The sequence below is a fragment of the Dreissena polymorpha genome, chromosome 3, assembly GCF_020536995.1.
Source record: "Dreissena polymorpha isolate Duluth1 chromosome 3, UMN_Dpol_1.0, whole genome shotgun sequence".
Taxonomy (NCBI): Eukaryota; Metazoa; Mollusca; class Bivalvia; order Myida; family Dreissenidae; genus Dreissena; species Dreissena polymorpha.
Genome location: NC_068357.1, coordinates 41772490 through 41791987, shown reverse-complemented (window position 1 = coordinate 41791987; position 19498 = coordinate 41772490). Strand labels below are relative to the sequence as shown.

Genomic DNA, 19498 nt, shown 5'->3' with positions numbered 1-19498 from the left:
AAGGAACAAATTGTTATGGTTGTTTTGCATTGTTCTCTCTTCATTGACATGTACACATCCATGAAATCTTAAATAATTTGTGAGATATTCCCAATTTTCTACACAAACGTGAGTCCGGTAGTCCAATAATATCCTCAAAAACAAGACTCCAACTCCTTGTTTTTGTGTCAAGCAAGTATGTCAGACCACCTTTAAAAACATCTTTGAATTATAACAAAATCCCTTTATTGAATTATTTGTTTCTCTAGATCAGAATTTCTGAACTTAAGCGCACCAGAAAATACAACGCTCATCATTCTGCTTGAATCATTCAACGAAAACAAAATCAGAAATTTATTTTGGTTAATATTTTGGCATTTTCGATTGCATAGTATTGACATTTTCTGGAATAGTTGAGGTGTTTGATACTTGGATTTATAAATTATTCTTCAAGAACACCATATCATGTCAGTTTTTGTAATATGGTGCAAAGGCAAATATTTATAATATTTTGTTTAAATTTATGTCAGAAAACATTTTATGTGGCTAAATTTACCTATTTAAATGTTCGCGAGATTCCTTGCGGCGAGTTTACATGAAAAAGGCCTTTATAAGTTGCAACTCCCAGCGACCCAGAGGGTCAGTAGCTGGGAGTTGGATTATTACAACTAGGCCTTAAAGCAAACAAATGTCTATGTATTCAGTATTCCCAATCATGAAATTATAAAACATCTTTCACATATAAAACAAATATAATCTAGATACATAATTATCATTAACTGTTGTGGTTCTATGTATTTCATTGAAAGAATGTCAACGGCCATGAAAATTATGTTGAATTTAGAGTGTATTAAAGCGAGATTATACCATTTTGTCAAATATTTATTAATTAATATAAAATGTGTAAAAAACTTATTAAACCAATATTTCAATATAAATTAAAATAAAAGTTAAGAAGAACATATGTCGAAAAATGCGAAATAAGCCAGATATTTAATTCTGAAATCGAAAATGTCTGTACAGTCAAATTCGCCAGAATGTAAATCATGCATGTACGATGTGAATCTAAATTTAGTTTAACTATTAATTTTAAATTCCTGCAACGATATCTATTCAAAGGACACACGAACACTAACTAAAAAACGAATGCTTCGGTTATTGTAGGAAAATATGTACGAAATATCTCCGTCACAATCGGCTCGGGGCGCTAATTTGTCTTTGCTGCATTTTATGAAATTCGTCTTCAATGTATAATTTGTCTTGTCTATTTTGTGTTGTTGTAACATATTTTTATCAACATATAACAATTTAACACATATAAAAAAAATCGTATAATCTCGCTTTAAACATTATTCATCTATGTTATAATCAGTTTGAGTGGTGGGTAATTTTCGCAAAGATTTTTCATCAAATATATATTATGAATTATGACCATGAATCATAGTTAAAACAAGAGGTCCGCTTTCGTAGACGTATGCTCTGCCCAAAACAGGGCTTCGAACTAGTGACCGGAATTTCAATAGGGGTTATCTTCTGTCCAAGGCCTATTCACATGTGAAGTATCAATTTGTTGACAAGATATTGATCGGAAACAAACTTGTCTACCGACAGACTAACCAAAAGACTGACCAACATCCACCAAAACGATATACCCCGTCTTCTTCAAAGGGGGGGGGGGCTAATAATAATTAGCCATTGGTCCTTAAAGCAGGGGTGTTCCAGAAAGTCGTGGATTTTCGCTAAAACTTTCATTCGGTAACATAAATGGAAAGACAAATAGCATGATAAGAATATTTCATCCTTTCCAAATCTACTCTCCAAATATCATGGAAATTCATAAATCAATAACGATATAACAGATATTTAAACATGTGAACAATGCGCACAACGACGCACACATAACGTTTCTGTTCAACGGCAATGACATTATTAAGTTAACAACTGTCAGATCTTGATTCTAAATCCCTCGTGCTATTTGAATGTCAACGATCTTGAACAGTTGAATTGTTTCGACTTTTCAACTCCTTAAAACGTTTTGGTCGGTGTGTAGCCCTATGAGTGACAAAACTTACTCACTGTGCTTAGTTCATGGTTTTCAACTGACGTCATTATTTCGTTACTTTAACTACTGTTGTTTTTACCTTCGCGGTGTTACAGCTGAGAATAATGTAAACAACTTTAAATATTCAACTTAAGTGTGACGTATATATGCGACGTCACGTGATATTTGCCGTAAATTCTTTTTATCAACGACATTTAAACCAAATTTAAATGCGCATAACGCACATACATATAATAAAATATACGCATACGCCGCATGTCGTAACTGAGGTCTCTGTGGCAACGCGCTTCAATCGCGCTTTATGGAATTCATGCATTGTTAGCTTATATAGACCCTTTCAGTTATTGACAGTTTTTAATTATCTCCCTTGTGTGACGACATTCGAGGATTATGGAGTGTATCGATTGTAAACGAGAACAGAGATATTGTTTGAAAATGTGTTTTTTCAACGATGTAAAGGAACTGACATATGCACGAAAAGGTTTGTACATATTAATAATGTATTGTTTTCTAATGAAATTTTGATATTCGATATTCGGTTTATACAGCTGATAAAGCATTAGCGGTATTGTTCATCAGAGAACGTGATCGGAAAACTAAATACTGAAAATCCCACAAAACAAAACAACTATATAAGCCGTATTCTTTCTTATAGTAAGACTTCTATAAATGATGTTTAAAAAATAATGAAACATACATTTATTTGATCACAATTATAAGTGGTGTTGTTATTGTTGTTGCTCATCAGCGATCGAATGTGTAAGAGGTGCATTTAATAAATTGTAAAACAAAGCCGTAAAAAGCGGAATACTGTCGCAAAATTTAAACTTCGACGGTAGCGCAATCAAAGTTAAACTTTGCACAAATTATCTCGACTAAATTTTAATTTAGTCAAGAACCGGTGGTCTTATTTGCGGTTGCTGCCACCAGTCCATGTGGAAAAATTCCCATGAAACTTCTACAACTAGCCGAGCTAGTAGAAAGTAAATAAGTCATTTGATTCTACTACTACAGTTTATTTACAGATATACATGTACAAACTTTATTTCCAACATTTTCATTAAAAGTCAAACATTCAAATATATACATCATATTAAAACATACTAAGTTAATTTCCTATTTTCTAAGTTCTATCTCTTAAATTTCAGCCAATTCCATTTCTAAACATTCTAAATCCAATTTCATTCAAAATCCAAAAGCCCCCCCCCCCCCAACTAGTTTTTCCCCAGGCCTTTTATAGTCTCTGTCATAAAATAGTTGAGGTGGCAGGGAAAGGTTACATCACTGACGCCAAATGGCCGCAACGAAAATGTTACATCATTGCCGCCAGGAAATAGTCACATCACTGACGCCAAATTGCCGCCACGAAAACGTTACATCATCGCCGCCAGTTAATAGTTATGTCACTGACCCCACAACAGTAGTGACTGCAGAGATAAAACTATCCATGTAAAATCAATAGATTACTGGCAAACGGTCATGGTTTAAGGTTCATGTAGAGGCTTCAGTTTGAAAAATGTGGGACCCCTTGCATTGAACTCAAATTTGACTTAACGAAGAGTGCCACATTGAAAATGTTTACATATTTGCTTAAAAGGGTGGGTTTTTTTCAAACTGCTACCGATTTTGTGCAGCAAAATCTCATACCATCGACAAAACCAATCAAAATACAAAGCGATTTTAACACAAAAATAGACATTATTTTCAAAAATCTGAATGATGTTTATTCAACGTATTTCGGCACTTAAAATTATAACTGGTACACGTAAATCTACAAGCACCGTTCTGCTGCACGCTGAATGTGGAATGATAGAACTGGGTCAACAAAGGCAAATTAACCAACTAAAATACCGCGCGCGCACGCTATCTATGGGACCACACCTCCCAATTAACCTTAGTGTTACTGAAGACCCGGCCTACCAAAAAAGGAAAAAGAAGAGTGGTCTTCCGTACGCGCAGAACGTGCTCGAGCTAGGCAATTATTATGAGACTATTGACATTAAAACTCAGAGACCTACATACTTTAGCTTAAGAAATCTATCAAAACCAAATATTGACTTACATCTAACAACATTAATTAAAAAATCCGACAACGACCCAAACAGTGGCTCTATAGCTCAAAACTATGTCACAGATAAATATGGGGATTACACCCAGATTTTCACTGACGGTAGCAAAAATGAGGAACTTGAAATAGCAGGCGCGGCTTTTGTAGTGTATCAACCCAAAAATGTCATTATACATCAGTGCAAGGTAAAATACAACAAAGAACTGTCTATATTTGCTTGCGAACTAGCTATAATAAACAGCGCCATAAAGTGGCTTAATGAACTTGAAACCCACGAACGCTCAAACTACGCGATATTAACCGATTCTCTCAGCGCCTTACAAGCACTTAATGCAGGATCATCGAAAACGCGTCCCGACCTTATATGTGCAACATTAAAGGGAATCACAAAACTAGCAAACAACAATATCACTCTCCAATTCGTATGGATCCCGAGTCACGTAGGCATTCCGGGTAACGAACACGCTGACCAACTTGCCAGAATAGGTTCCCATGAAGGTCTACCCTCTGATTTAAAGCCTAGCGCGCCCGAACTAATTGCAATCATTAACCAAAAAGGGTATAATGAACAGGATCATAAATGGTCAATTTACTGCGCCGATTATAATTTACCGATATTTACCAACCCTAGCCATAAGATTAACATCTATAGTCCCATTAAAAGGGAGGACAGGGCTTACTCGCGCATGCGCCTAAGGGTGACTAGATTGCACGGCGACTATTACAAAACTGTCCTCTGCCCCCAGTGCAACATTCATAACACGTTTGAACATCTTTTCTTTATATGCCCTAAACACGCTGAACAGAGACTAGAACTAAGTGCAGGGGTAATAGCGGCCTACAAAAACCCACTTATCATTAATCGCGACTCACTGTTGATGCCTCCAAGCGGAATCGCTCCTGTTGTGCGACTGCACGTGTTTAAATTTTTGCGCGACACGGGTAACTTAGATAAAATATAATATTCCGTTGGACTATTAGCGGTAGATAGAAATAACACATACCGTCAGTTATATACTGCTTCATTTATTCAAATTAATAATAGCAATCTTATGTACTAATGACGGGCGGGACTCGGACGATGGTCACTTCGGTATGCACCATATGGCCACTCGTCTGGGCCCGAACTGAACCTAACCATATTATCCCGGCCCTATAGGAAAATTAAAATAAATAAATAAATAAATAAAAACTCAGATCAATAATGGCAACTTTATGTACTAATAACGGGTGGGTCTCGGACGATGGTCACTCCGGTGTTGTCCATATGGCCACTCGTCTGGGCCCGGCTCGAACTTATATACTATTATTAATTAATTTGGTTCTAAAACTGTACCGTAAAACAATCCATGATATATGTAATTTTAAAGATTCCAATTAATAATGACTATCTTATGTACTTATGGCAAGAGGAAAATTGCATCAACAAATAAATAGATATAGAAACACTGCATGTAATGTGCACGCCGAGAACCTATATTTGTATTTGGGGTCCAAATGTACTTTGGATTGGTAGTACATTACAATGCAGTGTCCAATAACACCTTGTTGACGTCAATACATAAAAAAACAATACTATAAACAAGGCAAAGATGAGGGAGCTGTCTATTACGAATGTTCGCGGTGTCCTCGTCTGCGCTATATGATATATAGGAAAATTACACCAATAAATAAATAGATAAAGACTAATAATACTAAAACGACGGAAGGGTACGTCCCCCCCCCCCAATACATATGTCACTTCGCCCCTTTCGACCACTTTGGATAAGCTCTAAGCCTTCTTTTACAACCAAATAGCGCTCTAGGTAACAAAACCCAGGGTTCCGCGAGACCCTCGCTTTCCTCCTCTTAAGCTGTAATCAGCAACAACGACGAAGGTAGGGGAAAAGCACACAGACAACATACTTCCACGCAGGATCGGAAGACGCAGTAAGTGCGCACGTGGGCAAATTTACCCAGAGTGCAACCCCTATAGGTGTAAATATTGTTGTAATTAAATGTGATTAGTTAACATTTTTCCCATAGGAACAAGACTTAAACATGTTGAGTAGAGCGTGTCGGCTGGGCCAGAGGGCGCGCCTGAAGAGATATCTCTCGCCCGTGCACTCTGGCTCCGTTGACATGACATCCGTGCACTCTGGCCCCGTTGACATGACATACCCAACATGACAAAAATACAAAATAAAAAGAGAATGGTGACGGTATTTGTTGTTGTTGTTTCCCCTACTGTAGCGTATGTGATGTTTTCTTGTAGAGTAGTGTAAGTTTTTTCCTTGCATGCCTGTGCCTTGTTACGTTTGACGTTGAACTGAAAACCTTGTATTGCTAACCTGCACGTATTACCCTTGTCACTATGAGGATCAGATCGAATTAGAGGGATGGTCAGCATTAACATCCCAGATCTATTCCCTCCTGAACAAAATGCACTAATACATATAATTACCATCTGTGTAACCACTAGCAATATAAACAGGAAGAAGAACGTGCGCTCTCTCTCTCTCTCTCTCACTCTCTCTCTCTCTCTCTCTCTCTCTCTCTCTCTCTCAAAAACAAATAAAGGCGCGTGAAAATTGTCTCCCAAAGAAAGAAAGTGTAGAACCAGATATTGTCCTCCCTGTACCACCAACAACCAACCAAACATCTTGGTCCAACCACACAAACGCAGCCCCTTTTCTACTATATTAAACTTCAAAACTATTCTGACCCTTGCAACACCATTTAACACCTGACAATATCCAACAGCACAACAGAGAGAGCCCATGTGAATTTACACCAAGACACAGGGCAATAGAGTAATATCTGTACTAATCTATGTTTATGTACTAACAAGTCCTCCGCGAGGGACGTTAAACGGGGGTGCAGTGTATCGGTGCTGTACACCGGGCACTTAAAAAAACCAGGGGCGCCTCTGGAATCGGGGTGCCCTCTGTATCCCGCTCGAACCCCCACTAACACCTCTTGGGGCGGAGAGCACAAAAACCACACACAAACTATAAGGAATTAACATTAATGCCAATAAGGATAATGATAATCTAGAGATAATAGGAATACTGCAAAAACCATTTTGATAAAAGGCAAACCACTACATAATCCATTAAAAAAAAAAAAAAAAAAAAAGCATCTAGTCACATTAAGGTCTCATTGGCCATCGTGCTATGATGTATAATATGACCTTATTTTCTCCCCTGAAGGGTCACAGGGGCAGGTCGATACATCTGTAGTCGAGAAGACGCTGGACGACCTGTAAATAAATCTCAAATACACACATTCGTCAGTTTTATTTCCGGCGACAAACAAATCACATGTATCAACTTTCCGTATCGTTTTGGATATTTTTGTCCAGTTTATTGAGTGTGTTTAAGAATCTTTTATTTGGATTTTTATCGGATTTTGGTGAGTGTTTGCGTGATTATGGCTAATGCAGCACTTTCTTTAAACAATGATTTACTTTCGGGTGAGGAAAATGACGACGTCATTTCGGTCAATAGTGGCCGGTCAAATTCGACGTTTTCGAAATCAAAAAGACGTACACCACGAGCGAGTCAAGCAGATTTTGACAATTTACGACGTAATGTACGTGAACTTGACAAATGGTTTTCGAATGTTGATTCGAAATTAGACCGTTTGATGAATCTTATGGACACTGCTAGCTTGGCTAGGCAGAGACCACTGTCGACCGGCATGGACACGGCCGTATTTCACACAGTGACCGGGACGACCGGTGGTGACACTGTTGGAAATAGCAAGTCTCTCGAGAGGGATGAGGATGACACGCTATCCAAACAACCAGGTCAGCGAGAGAAGTCTCAGCTTTTGGGTGATGATGAATCTGACCATAGCAATTCACATTCATTGATTGGTGACCATTGTCAGGACAGTGACTCTGATGACCGGTTCATGAAATATTCTAGTAAAACACGAGATCTTTTGCGTGACATGTTTGGTCAAGATGCCGTCACTAGACCGGGCAAGGGTGATACAGGCATAATTTTAGACAAAGCTCAGCGTGATGTACTCAGTGAGACATGGAGAGCTGAAAAGCCTACAAAGGTTTCTGCATTCAAGGAAAGTTATCGATCTGTGTTTCCAGTGTCAGCAGAAGCAGAAGAATTTCTGTGTGTACCTAGTTTGGACAATATTATCTTGAACCTATTAATAAAACGTTTCGGTTCAAAAGCTTCTGTTAAGTCGTAACAACTATACTCTCAGCCTTTACAGGACTTGGAGAAACTAGCATTTCAAGGACAACATGCGGCAAGGATGGGAATTGTCATCAATGTATACATAAATTTTTGGGTAATTTGCTGAAAGTGTTGACTGACAAAGACTGTAAAAATTGACAATGCAATACAATGTGTAAGAGACATATTTGGCATGAATACCAAGTCGCTCGACCAGTTAGGAAGAACAGGAGCAATACACCACTTGGTAAGAAGGAAAAGTGGAATGGCAGACTGTGGTTTGAATGATTCCAGAGAGGTGCGTAATCAAATATGGAATCTACCCTTGACTCATGAGGGTATTTGTGGTTCAGGACTCGAACAAAAACTGAAAGAACGTGTTAAAATGAATAAACAAATATCGGAACTCTTGCCAGAGGTAGACAGGAAACCTAAACGCAAAAACAGTGCTCCAGTCGATCAACCTTGGAATCGTCCAAGGTTTACAGAGACTAGACAACAGCCATACAGACCATATCATCAGGCATACAATGTGGGGACGGTGAGACCGCAGTTTCACGCGTCAACTACTGCAAAGTACCCCAGGTTTCCGAAGAGCAGCACTGCTAAGTCTACCACGGTAAGCGATTCTTTTCGAAACAAATCAAAAAATTGACTGCCTAATGAAAAATCCGGAGATACCTGTTGGGAGTCGACTCAGATTTTTCATTCAAAATTGGACCAAAATAACACAAGATCAGTGGGTGTTATCTCTGATTTGAGAAGGTTACAAGTTAGAGTTCGAGACCATTCCTCTTTTCAATGGCATAAAAGAAACAAAATTGTCACAAGAAAATATGTCAATTCTGTTACAAGAGGTAGACACCTTATTACAAAAACAAGCTATAGAAAAGGTAAATCAGAATTACAATCAAGGTTTCTACAGCACATTTTTCTTGGTCCCAAAGAAAACTGGCGGAATGAGACCAGTTATAAATCTGAAACCCCTAAACATGTATCTTTGGACTCAACATTTCAAAATGTATTCAATGAAAACGGTTCTCAGTCTGGTACAAATAGGGGATTATGCTTTTTCTCTCGATCTGGCAGACGCTTACCTTCACCTACCAATATTTCCAAAACATCGAAAGTTTCTGAGATTTTGTATAAACAAACAAGTATACCAATTTCGAGTAATGGCTTTTGGCCGGAAAGTTGCTCCTCGGACATTCACAAAATGCACGGCAGTGGTGGCAGCATACTTAAGACAACAAAGTCTGAGATTGTCGGTTTATCTAGACGATTGGTTGGGTTTGAATGCGACCAGAGAAGGTCTTCTTCAAGATCGAGAGAAACTGTTACATCTATTGATAGACCTAGGCTTCATTATCAATCAAAACAAGTCTCAATTAATACCTACTCAGATCATAACCTACATTGGGAATCAGTTCCATTTAAAATACTGGTTTATGCGGCCAAATCAGGAGCGAATAGACAAAATTGCCTTAGCAGTAAAGCAAATTATGCTTCAGAAATCGGCAATGGCCAGAGAGTTTTTACATCTTTTAGGACTTCTAGCAATCTGTGTGGAGATAGTGCAGTTTGCTCGATTACACATGAGGCCTATCCAATTATATCTGTTACATTTTTGGAAACCAAGTTCCAGGGATATGTCATACAAGCTACCAATACATTCACATTTGCTCATACATCTAAAATGATGGTTAGTTACAGCAAACATTTCACATGGCAAATCTTTTCAACAGCCATTAACCAATGTAACACTACAGACAGATGCAAGCATGGTGGCATCGGGGGCATGTCTTGGGGACAAAATAGTTCAGGGAAACTGGTCTCTGCAAGACAGGAAATTACATATAAATTGTCTGGAAATGGAAGCAGTTTACAGGGCACTACTTCATTTTCTTCCTTTAATAAAGAATCAATCTGTTTTAGTCCGGTCCGACAATACAACTGTTGTCCAGTACCTGAACAAACAAGGGGGGACACGTTCATCATACCTTTGCATGCAGACATGGAAAAATTGGCAATTGGCAATCAAAGAGAAAATTTGGTTAAAAGCTGCACATATTGCAGGTCGACTCAATGTTCTTCCCGATCAGTTGTCAAGGATTCGTATTCGTCCAACAGAGTGGACACTGAACAGGTCAATAGTGGAAAGCATATTTCACAAGTGGGGATTTCCAATGATAGATTTATGTGCATCGCATCTGAACAAACAAGCTCTAATTTTTTGCACGTGGATTCCACACCCTGCAGCTCTAGCATTGGATGCATTGACCATTTCATGGAACAGAATGTTTGCATAGGCATTTCCTCCGATTTGCCTGGTTTCCCGAGTCTTGCAGTACATCAAACAATTTCAATGCACAATCATACTGATTGCCCCAATTTGGCCCAGACGCCACTGGTACCCGAAACTATTACAGTTGTCAGTAGCAAAGCCGGTTGTATTACCAGTAGTAGACAATCTGTTGAGCCAACCTCAGTCTTAGATTCTACACCCAAACCCAAAAGTGTTCCAATTAGCGGCATGGTTGCTATCGACAAACACTTATCAACAGAAGGTTTTTCAAAGAGAGCTAGATTTTTACTCAAATCAAGCTGGCGTTCAGGCACACAGCAAGACTATAATTCAAAATTCAAAAAGTTCCGTAGCTGATGTGTTCAACGGGAAATTGATGTATTTTAAGCAACTATAGCTCAATGTGCTGATTTTTTAGCTGATTTATTCCATGAACGTTTGCAATATCGAACTATTTCTGGTTATAGATCATTGTTGTCAGCGATCTTGCCGCCAATTAGTGACAAACCAGTAGGTCAACACCCACATATTGTAAGGATTCTGAAAGGGGTTTTTAATAAGAAACCACCAGTGACAAGACTGGTTCCAGAATGGGATTTAAGGGTTGTACTTACCGCTTTACAGAAATACCCTTTTGAACCGTTATCTAAAACATCGTTAAAATATGTTACTCTTAAAACGGTTTTTCTTACAGCCATCACGACGTTCAGGAGAGTTGGAGACATACAAGCATTGAAGCTGGGGGAAAAACACGTATCAGTTCAGAGCCAAGGGGTCACCTTTTTTAGACAAGTTCTAAGTAAGACTGACCGGCCTAACCACATATCAGCGAAGATTTTTGTTCCATGTTATAATGAGAACAAGTTACTAGATCCCAAACAAGCTATTACTTGGTATTTAAAAAAGACTGAACCTTTTCGAATTAAAGGAGATGTTGATGAAAATGCTCTTTTCATAAGTTATATTAAACCATATAACAAAGTCTCAAAACAAACTATTAGTTCTTGGCTGGTAAAGGTGATTCAAACAGCTTATGATGATAAGACCAAGAAAGTGAAAGCACACTCTACTAGGTCGATTGGTCCATCATGGGCTTTATTTAATGGTGCATCTATGAAGTCCATTTTGCAGGCAGCAGATTGGTCATGCAAGAGCACATTTACAGAATTTTATTGCAGAGATGTTGAAACTGTAGTATTGAAATGAGGTTGACTTTTTGTAAGATATCATTGATAATAATTTGAAAAAAAAAGGTTTATTTCCGACGGATTGAATTTGATATAAAATGTTGGGATATTGACTTTATAAGATGATATGTCAGGTGTTAAGGAATATGATATAGGTAATATCATTGGACATTGTATATAGATGTAATTCTATAAGAGAGAATCAATTACTGTGGGACAGATTCACAGATGTATTACATAGATGAGGAAATCTATAAAAGGAAATATCACAAGAAGTGAAGAATTCCGAAAATACATCCTAAACCATAGGGTATGTACTGCTTTGAAATCGATCCTTATGTATATTTCAGTCAGGCAAGTTTAAATCATGACGTAAAATTATTCAATTTTGATAAAAATTAGAATTTTAAGAATGGATTTATACTTGCCTGACTGAGGACCTCCCTCCTCCCCATGTATTTTCGGTGACGTTTTGATGTCGCCGTTATAAAACTGACGAATGGGGTTTACACATGGTATATAAAGGAGGTTTTTAACCACGTGATAATGGTTTAGATAACGTGGGTTCTATTTTTAGCGGCTTGTTGATATTAATACGGGAATTATATCCTTACTTATATTTCAGTCAGGCAAGTATAAATCCATTCTTAAAATTCTAATTCTTATCAAAATTGAATAAAAAAAATTATAGAAAATTTCAAAGGGCCATAACTCTGTGAAAAATCATCCGACCATAACCCGCTGATAATATGCACATCTCCTCTTGGTAGTGAAGCTTTCCATAAAGTTTCATTAAATTCCGGTCATTAGTTGCTGAGAAATAGCCCGGACAAAAATTGTGCACGGACGGACGGATGGACGGACACACGCACGAACAGACGAAGCGGCGACTATATGTTCCCCTTTAAAAAAATTAGGGAGAGCATAAAAAGATAAAAGGACCATATATATGTTAACAAGAGGGCCTAAAAGGCCCAAAGTCGCTCACCTGAGATAACAAGATATTATTGGGACAAATCTTCTGACCAAGTTTCACGAAGATCGGAAAATAATGTGGCCTCTAGAGTGTTAATAAGGTTTTACTATAGCCATATAAGGAAAAATGCCCCGCCCCCTGGCAGCCATGTTTTTCAACCAACCGGCATCATTTTTGAACTCTTCCAAGATATTATCGGGATGAGTCTTCAGACCAAGTTTCATGAAGATCGGACAGTAAATGTGGCCTCTATAGTGTTAACAAGATTTTACTATAGCCATATAAGGAAAAATGCCCTGCTCCTTCGAAGCCATTTTTTTCAAGCAAACATAATTATTTTCGAACTCATCCAAGATATCATTGAGACCAATCTTCTGACCAAATGTCATGAAGATTGGACAATAAATGTGGCCTCTAGAGTGTTAACAAGGTTTTACTATAGCCATAAAGGAAAAATGCCCCGCCCCTGGTGGCCATGTTTTTAAAGCTACCAAAACCATTTTCAAACTCATCCAAGATATCATTAGGACAAATCTTCTGAACAAGTTTCATGATGATCGGAAAATAAATGTGACCTCTAGAGTGTTAACAAGGTTTTACTACAGCCATATAAGGAAAATAGCCCCGCTCCCGTGGTGGCCATTTTTTTTCAACCAACCGGCATCATTTTTGAACTCTTCCAAGATATTACTGGGATGGATCTTATGACCGAGTTTCATGAAGATCGGACTATAAATGTGGTCTCTAGAGTGTTAACAAGATTTTACTATAGCCTTATAGCCATTTAAGGAAAAATGCCCCGCCCCTTGGCGGCCATGTTTTTCAAGCAAACGTAACCATTTTTGAACTCATCCAAGATATCATTAAGACAAATCTTCTGACCATATTTCATCAAGATTGGACAATAAATGTGGCCTTTACAGTGTTAACAAGGTTTTACTATAGCCATATAAGGAAAAATGCCCTTCCCGCTGGCGGCCATGTTTTTCAACCAACCGGCATCATTTTCGAACTCGTCCAAGATATTATGGGGATGAATCTTCTGGCCAAGTTTCATGAAGATTTGACAATAAATGTGGCCTCTAGAGTGTTAACAAGATTTTACTATAGCCATATATAGCCATATAAGGAAAAATGCCCCGCCCCTTGGCAGCCATGTTTTTCAAGCAAAGATTACCATTTTTGAACTCATCCAAGATATAAGTGGGACAAATCTTCTGACCAAGTTTCATGAAGATTGGAAAATAAATGTGGCCTCTAGAGTGTTAACAAGATTTTACTAAAGCCATATAAGGAAAAATGCCCCGCCCCCTGGCGGCCATGTATTTCAACCAACCGGCATCATTTTCAAACTCGTCCAAGATATTATTGGGATGAATCTTCTGACCATGTTTCATGAAGATCAGACAATAACTGTGGCCTCTAGAGTGTTAACAAGATTTTACTATAGCCCTATATAGCCATTGCATCATTTGCCAGTGTTCTAACAAGAGATTCCAAACAATCTCTATACCATGCCTCAAAAAGGACCCACAACTTAACCACAAAAAACCATATTATATACACATGAATATACACTGTTTTGTTCAGTAAAAGTCATGTTTGCTTGTTTTAACTTTGTTGAAGTTTCTATGTGGCAAATTATTTATTCAAAATAGTCAACTTGTCAAACCGCCAAAAGACATGTTTAAACACGATTACAAAGAAATATCAATAACAAAGAAATATAAAGTTCAAAAACATCGTCAATGATTTTCTAACCTTTAACATTTGCATTTTCACAAGTTGCAACCTAGCATTAACTCGGTGAAGCTGCCTTTGAACCGGCCCCATCTTACCAAGTTTTTTCTTCTGAAACAATATCCATGTGGTTATGTGAGTAAAAAGTATAAATCCATTCTATTCTACAGGAAAAGGAAAATTAACATTTCAACAATTTACCAATATGCATACTTTTATTATTCAATATCGACAATTTTTTTATTTAAATAAAATATGTTCAATTCTATAACAGCCATAATACATCCTCTTTAACAGAAACGTATTATTTTTTAACATCTTATATTTAGTTGTTTACTTGCGAACAACTTAGGTTAATAGCGGCTTTTGACAATTTGAATCATTAGCTATCAATCACAAAAAAAATATAAAAAAAGCTCTATGTAAGTAATGTCAGAGATTTATTATTTGCAATTACATATATTCACAAATTTACATATATTCACAAATTGATACTCAATGTGAATATCATGTTTAATTAAATAATATTGAACGGATCAAATATCGAGTCGCTTAACAATTTTTGAAAATATGTGTTGCGGAAAAGTATTTGTACGCATAATTTGGACCATGTATATGTTAATTTCGTAGGTGGCCTGTATAGGGTTTATACAATGATATTACCGTTAATCTACGAATATAATACGCACTTTTTTACCTGCCGATATTTTCTTCAAGTAGGGGGTGCGTATAATATACGAGTTTAGAGCAGAACAAAAAATTGCCTGTGCAAATTTTCAACTTAATCGCTGTTATTCGCTTCGCGGCAGCCATTTTGAACTACACCATTACAATCAAAGGGGTGCAACAGGGCTCGCACTGTTGTTCGCCATTTGAGTCATTTGCGAAAAATATTGAGAATTTGGCTCAATAAAAATCTTATTTGTGAAAATGCGAAAATCTAGTAAAATTTCATTGAAAACATCCGCCATTTATATCGGACTGGTTTTCTATATTTGTCTCTTTGTTTTAATGAAAGTGTTTGCAATTCGAACAGTAAACGAAACTCGGTCTGTACCCGATTATGAGACATCGCTTGACCATATTGTTATTGAAGTGCGCATGGTAGCTGGCCAATCAAACTTGAGCTCGCTTACTCATGAAATGACGTTGTCGAATGAAACGTGAGAACGGGAGGAGCTATCGGATAATATTGGGTCATCCATGCGCAGACACTGTGGACACAGTTAATATCGTTGTCTGCCTACAAAATAGCGACTGGACGCTAAGTCGTATAAAGAGATTAGCAAATGAAAAAAAAACTGACCATACCCGTAAATATTTATTTCTTAGCTGACCACTATTTATCTTTCTACTGCATATTTACCATATCTGAAGTAAAGAGTGGTAATTAAATAATTAGTTTTATGATGCTAATAGTCTATTACACCTGTCTGCTGATTGCCGAATTAAATTGAAAGGTGATAATTAATTAATTTGTTTTTTTACTCCAAAACTAGCCTTAATGACAGCAGCGTATTTTAATTAACTAGATCATGAAAAACACGAGCGGTTTAATTGTATTTTAAGTTATATTAAAGTATTGAGTTTGTAACTCGAACAAAGAAAAGGTCATTCATCTAGACAACCATAAAAACGGAAGTAACCATTTTGTTTTCTTGTTACTTTATTATTATTATAATTATTATCGTCCCGAATATTGTCAAATTGAATTAAATGTGAAAACAAAAAACAGTGTCTCTGCTTCTTTCTTTTGTAATTATGACTGCTTGACCCGGATGTCAGCAAGGGGCCCGTGTGTTATCGATGACAATCAATGGTAATATAAACAATAGACAGAGATATTTATTATGCAACTGTCATAACAACAGCACTATAACACATCCCGATCAATATACCGGGGTAATAGATAGTTGACAACACCAAATTGATTTGCTATTTTCACAGCACAAAAATATATTGATAAATTTTTTCGGAAATGGCCGATTTCGGACATTGATTTTTTTAGTGCATATTTAACTCGGATTTTCAATTTTTACCGATAAATTTTTACCAAACTCGGGGGTGCGTATTATGCACGAGGGCGTATTATATTCGTGGATTTACGGTAAATATAAATTAATATCAAACGTCGTCTTTTCATACATTTTGTTGTGTTTGTTTATTTAGATAATTGAACTGATTTATAACATCCATTGAACAAAGTTCATTGTTTCCAGAGGGTTGCCTATATTTCCGTTTCGTAAAGGTAGACTGTAAGGGCTGACGTTTATGCTATTATTACATGCATGTGTTTTAATTGACTTTTATTTGAGAAGATCTGTCAACAAGTCTTTTACAAGCCTGTTACTATCACAAACTGTTCTACTACCCTTAAACATATGCTGTATATATAAATGTACTTGTAACATATGAATATTCATAATTAAACCGACTATGTTAATCCGGATTAGTACAAGTATTTTTATTAGTACATCTTGCTTATGGAGACCTTATAAATGTAAATTACTATATATTTGGTATATTGCATTAAATTGAGTTTTTTTTTTTACATATGATTATTCATAAATCTCTTATTACATTGTAATTACTTTAATCCTCATTGTAGACATTATATTTGAATGGTTTAATAATAATGGGAATAATACAATTATTTATAACATATAAATTAACATGCAATAGGAAGCATTCCAGAAACACCCGTGCGCTCGTATGTGCCCTTTTCACAAAATACTGCGCGTCGAAAGTGCCCTTTTGACAAAATACTGCGCGTCGAAAGTGCCCTTTTGAATAATAAGCCCCCCTGCCCTTTTCAAATCCTAGCTGGAGCACTGTGTCTATCTGTCCGAAAACTTTAGCATTGGTCATAACTTTTGCAATATTGAAGAAAGCAACTTGATATTTAGCATGCATGTGTATCTCATTGAGCTGCACATTTTGAGTGGTGCAAGGTCAAGGTCATCCTTCAAGGTCAGAGGTCAAAATCCAATGGAAGAAATAAGCAAAGAGAGATAATTTCTATACCTGCCAAATCATAAATAGAATTTTTATTTCAAAGCGGCGCAGTAGGGGGCATTGTGTTTCTGACAAACACATCTCTTGTTTGTATTTATTCCACACAATCATACTTTTTTCAGTTCTTTCTTTGTGTTCAATGTTATGTTATAACACTATTATATTTTATTATAACAATGCCATGTCTGTCAAAATAGTTTTATCATGCTGTGTATATGGATAAACTGTGAAACCATTATTAATCGTCAGGCATTAATTTTCATAAATTTCGTCAGTCGACCGATCTGCAAATTTAAGATCCTAACGAACAATCATGCTCTATGTTTGAACAGAAACAAACACTAAGTTGAACAATATTTTAAAACTTTACCGTATACATTAGGCATTAAATTCCAACAGAATCCATGCACACATTCACTGCTGTTTCGTAATCAAGATTAATCCGGTTTTGACACAAAGGGATGTAGATTACACAAGGTACTTAACTGACACGTAACACTTCTTTAAAACGCGTGTGCAGTACAGCTGTATCGAATGCGTTGACTTCGTTTATGTAGAATGGTAATAAATTAGCGCTAATTGTTTATAACTTTATTACCCATTAGGTGCATTGTGTTTTTCAGGGGTGTTGCATATTAGCCATCACGCAGCGAATGCCGATGATAGACAATAAACCAAATGAAAAGATGACGATGTGTGATCAACATGCGTATTTATCACAAATTAATTAAGAATATTTTAATTGCTGTTTGTTGTTTGATTGTTTGCCCATAACCACACTTATTACTATTTTATATGTATCAATTTATTTATTTTTAAATTATTGACATTATTGATTTATATACCGGTAGTTTACTTTTTAAGAACAAACACACACATAGAGTTTATAATTTTAATGTTGATATCAGAATAAAAAGCATTTTATTTGAGAAAAAAAACAGTGACATTTGAGACCAATTACTGTTCTTAAAATTATCAAAAATGTACGATGCAAAACGCTTGAAACTTTATTAAAAAGTGACAAAATAATTTCCTAACACTAGTTATAACCCATATTGTTCGCACCTTCCCTAATTGGTGCCGATAAAGGTACGATTGTTATCAGTATGGCAATTATAATAATAGAATAAGACTAATTGGCAATTGGCTTCGTTGTTACAAACACTCGTTAACGGTTATTCGATCCCACTTGTCCGCTAATCATAACAATGAACGTGTGAATGGCATACATTAAGAGGGTCCATTACTGTCCCTTGAAAACAAAACTAGTTAATTGGCATGTGACAAACAGGCCCCACCTCCTGCAGTGATTCTCAAGTGTGCTCCCGCATTCGTACCACGATTTTTCGCAACTGCGATTGATCGCGAATATGTATTACACACAAATCGGATATTGACTGACGCATTTTTTTAAAATTCAAAATCAGAAATCGGCGAATTTAAGTGCTGACGAAATCGTCATTTTTATAAAAATGACGAAATTTTTTGCTGTCGAAAATAAATGGTTTCACAGTATATGTAAAGTTTTATGTTTTATCGTTAAAAAAAGTAATTAGAATTTAATTTTTGATATTTTTGTTCTTATCATAAAAAAGTTTTTCAGTTTTAAGTGGGTGAAAAGTGGGTTTTTACTGAGCATTAAACAGGTTTTAAAGCTAGTTTTAACTGCGTTTAATCTGTGAAAAGCACACATTTAGCTCACTTAATGCTCAAATAAAAACCCACTTTAAACTCGCTTAAGAACAGGAAAAACCGACTTGATGTGTAGAAGCGGGTGTAAAAGCCAACATAAAAAAGGAAAACACACTAACTTTTAACCAACTTTAGTTGGTAAAACTCGGTTTTAAAGCGTGTTTTAACTGCGTTTAATCTGAGTTAAGCACACATTTAGCTCACTTAACACTCAAACAAAAACCCACTTTTAACTCGCTTAAGAACAGGAAAAACCGACTTAATGTGTAGAAGCGGGTTTACAAGCCAACATA

General features: G+C 36.6%; 1 protein-coding gene across 50 annotated transcripts in view; it reads right to left on the bottom strand.

The window, feature by feature from the left end:
- LOC127873833 (uncharacterized) overlaps positions 1–19498 on the bottom strand; it is a 433898-nt gene that overhangs the window by 287831 nt on the left and 126569 nt on the right. For all 50 annotated transcript variants that reach the window (XM_052417848.1, XM_052417841.1, XM_052417850.1 and 47 more), the window contains exon 14: positions 14520–14609. In XM_052417848.1, coding sequence (XP_052273808.1) covers positions 14520–14609 — 90 coding nt within the window. The remainder of the gene's footprint in view (positions 1–14519; positions 14610–19498) is intronic.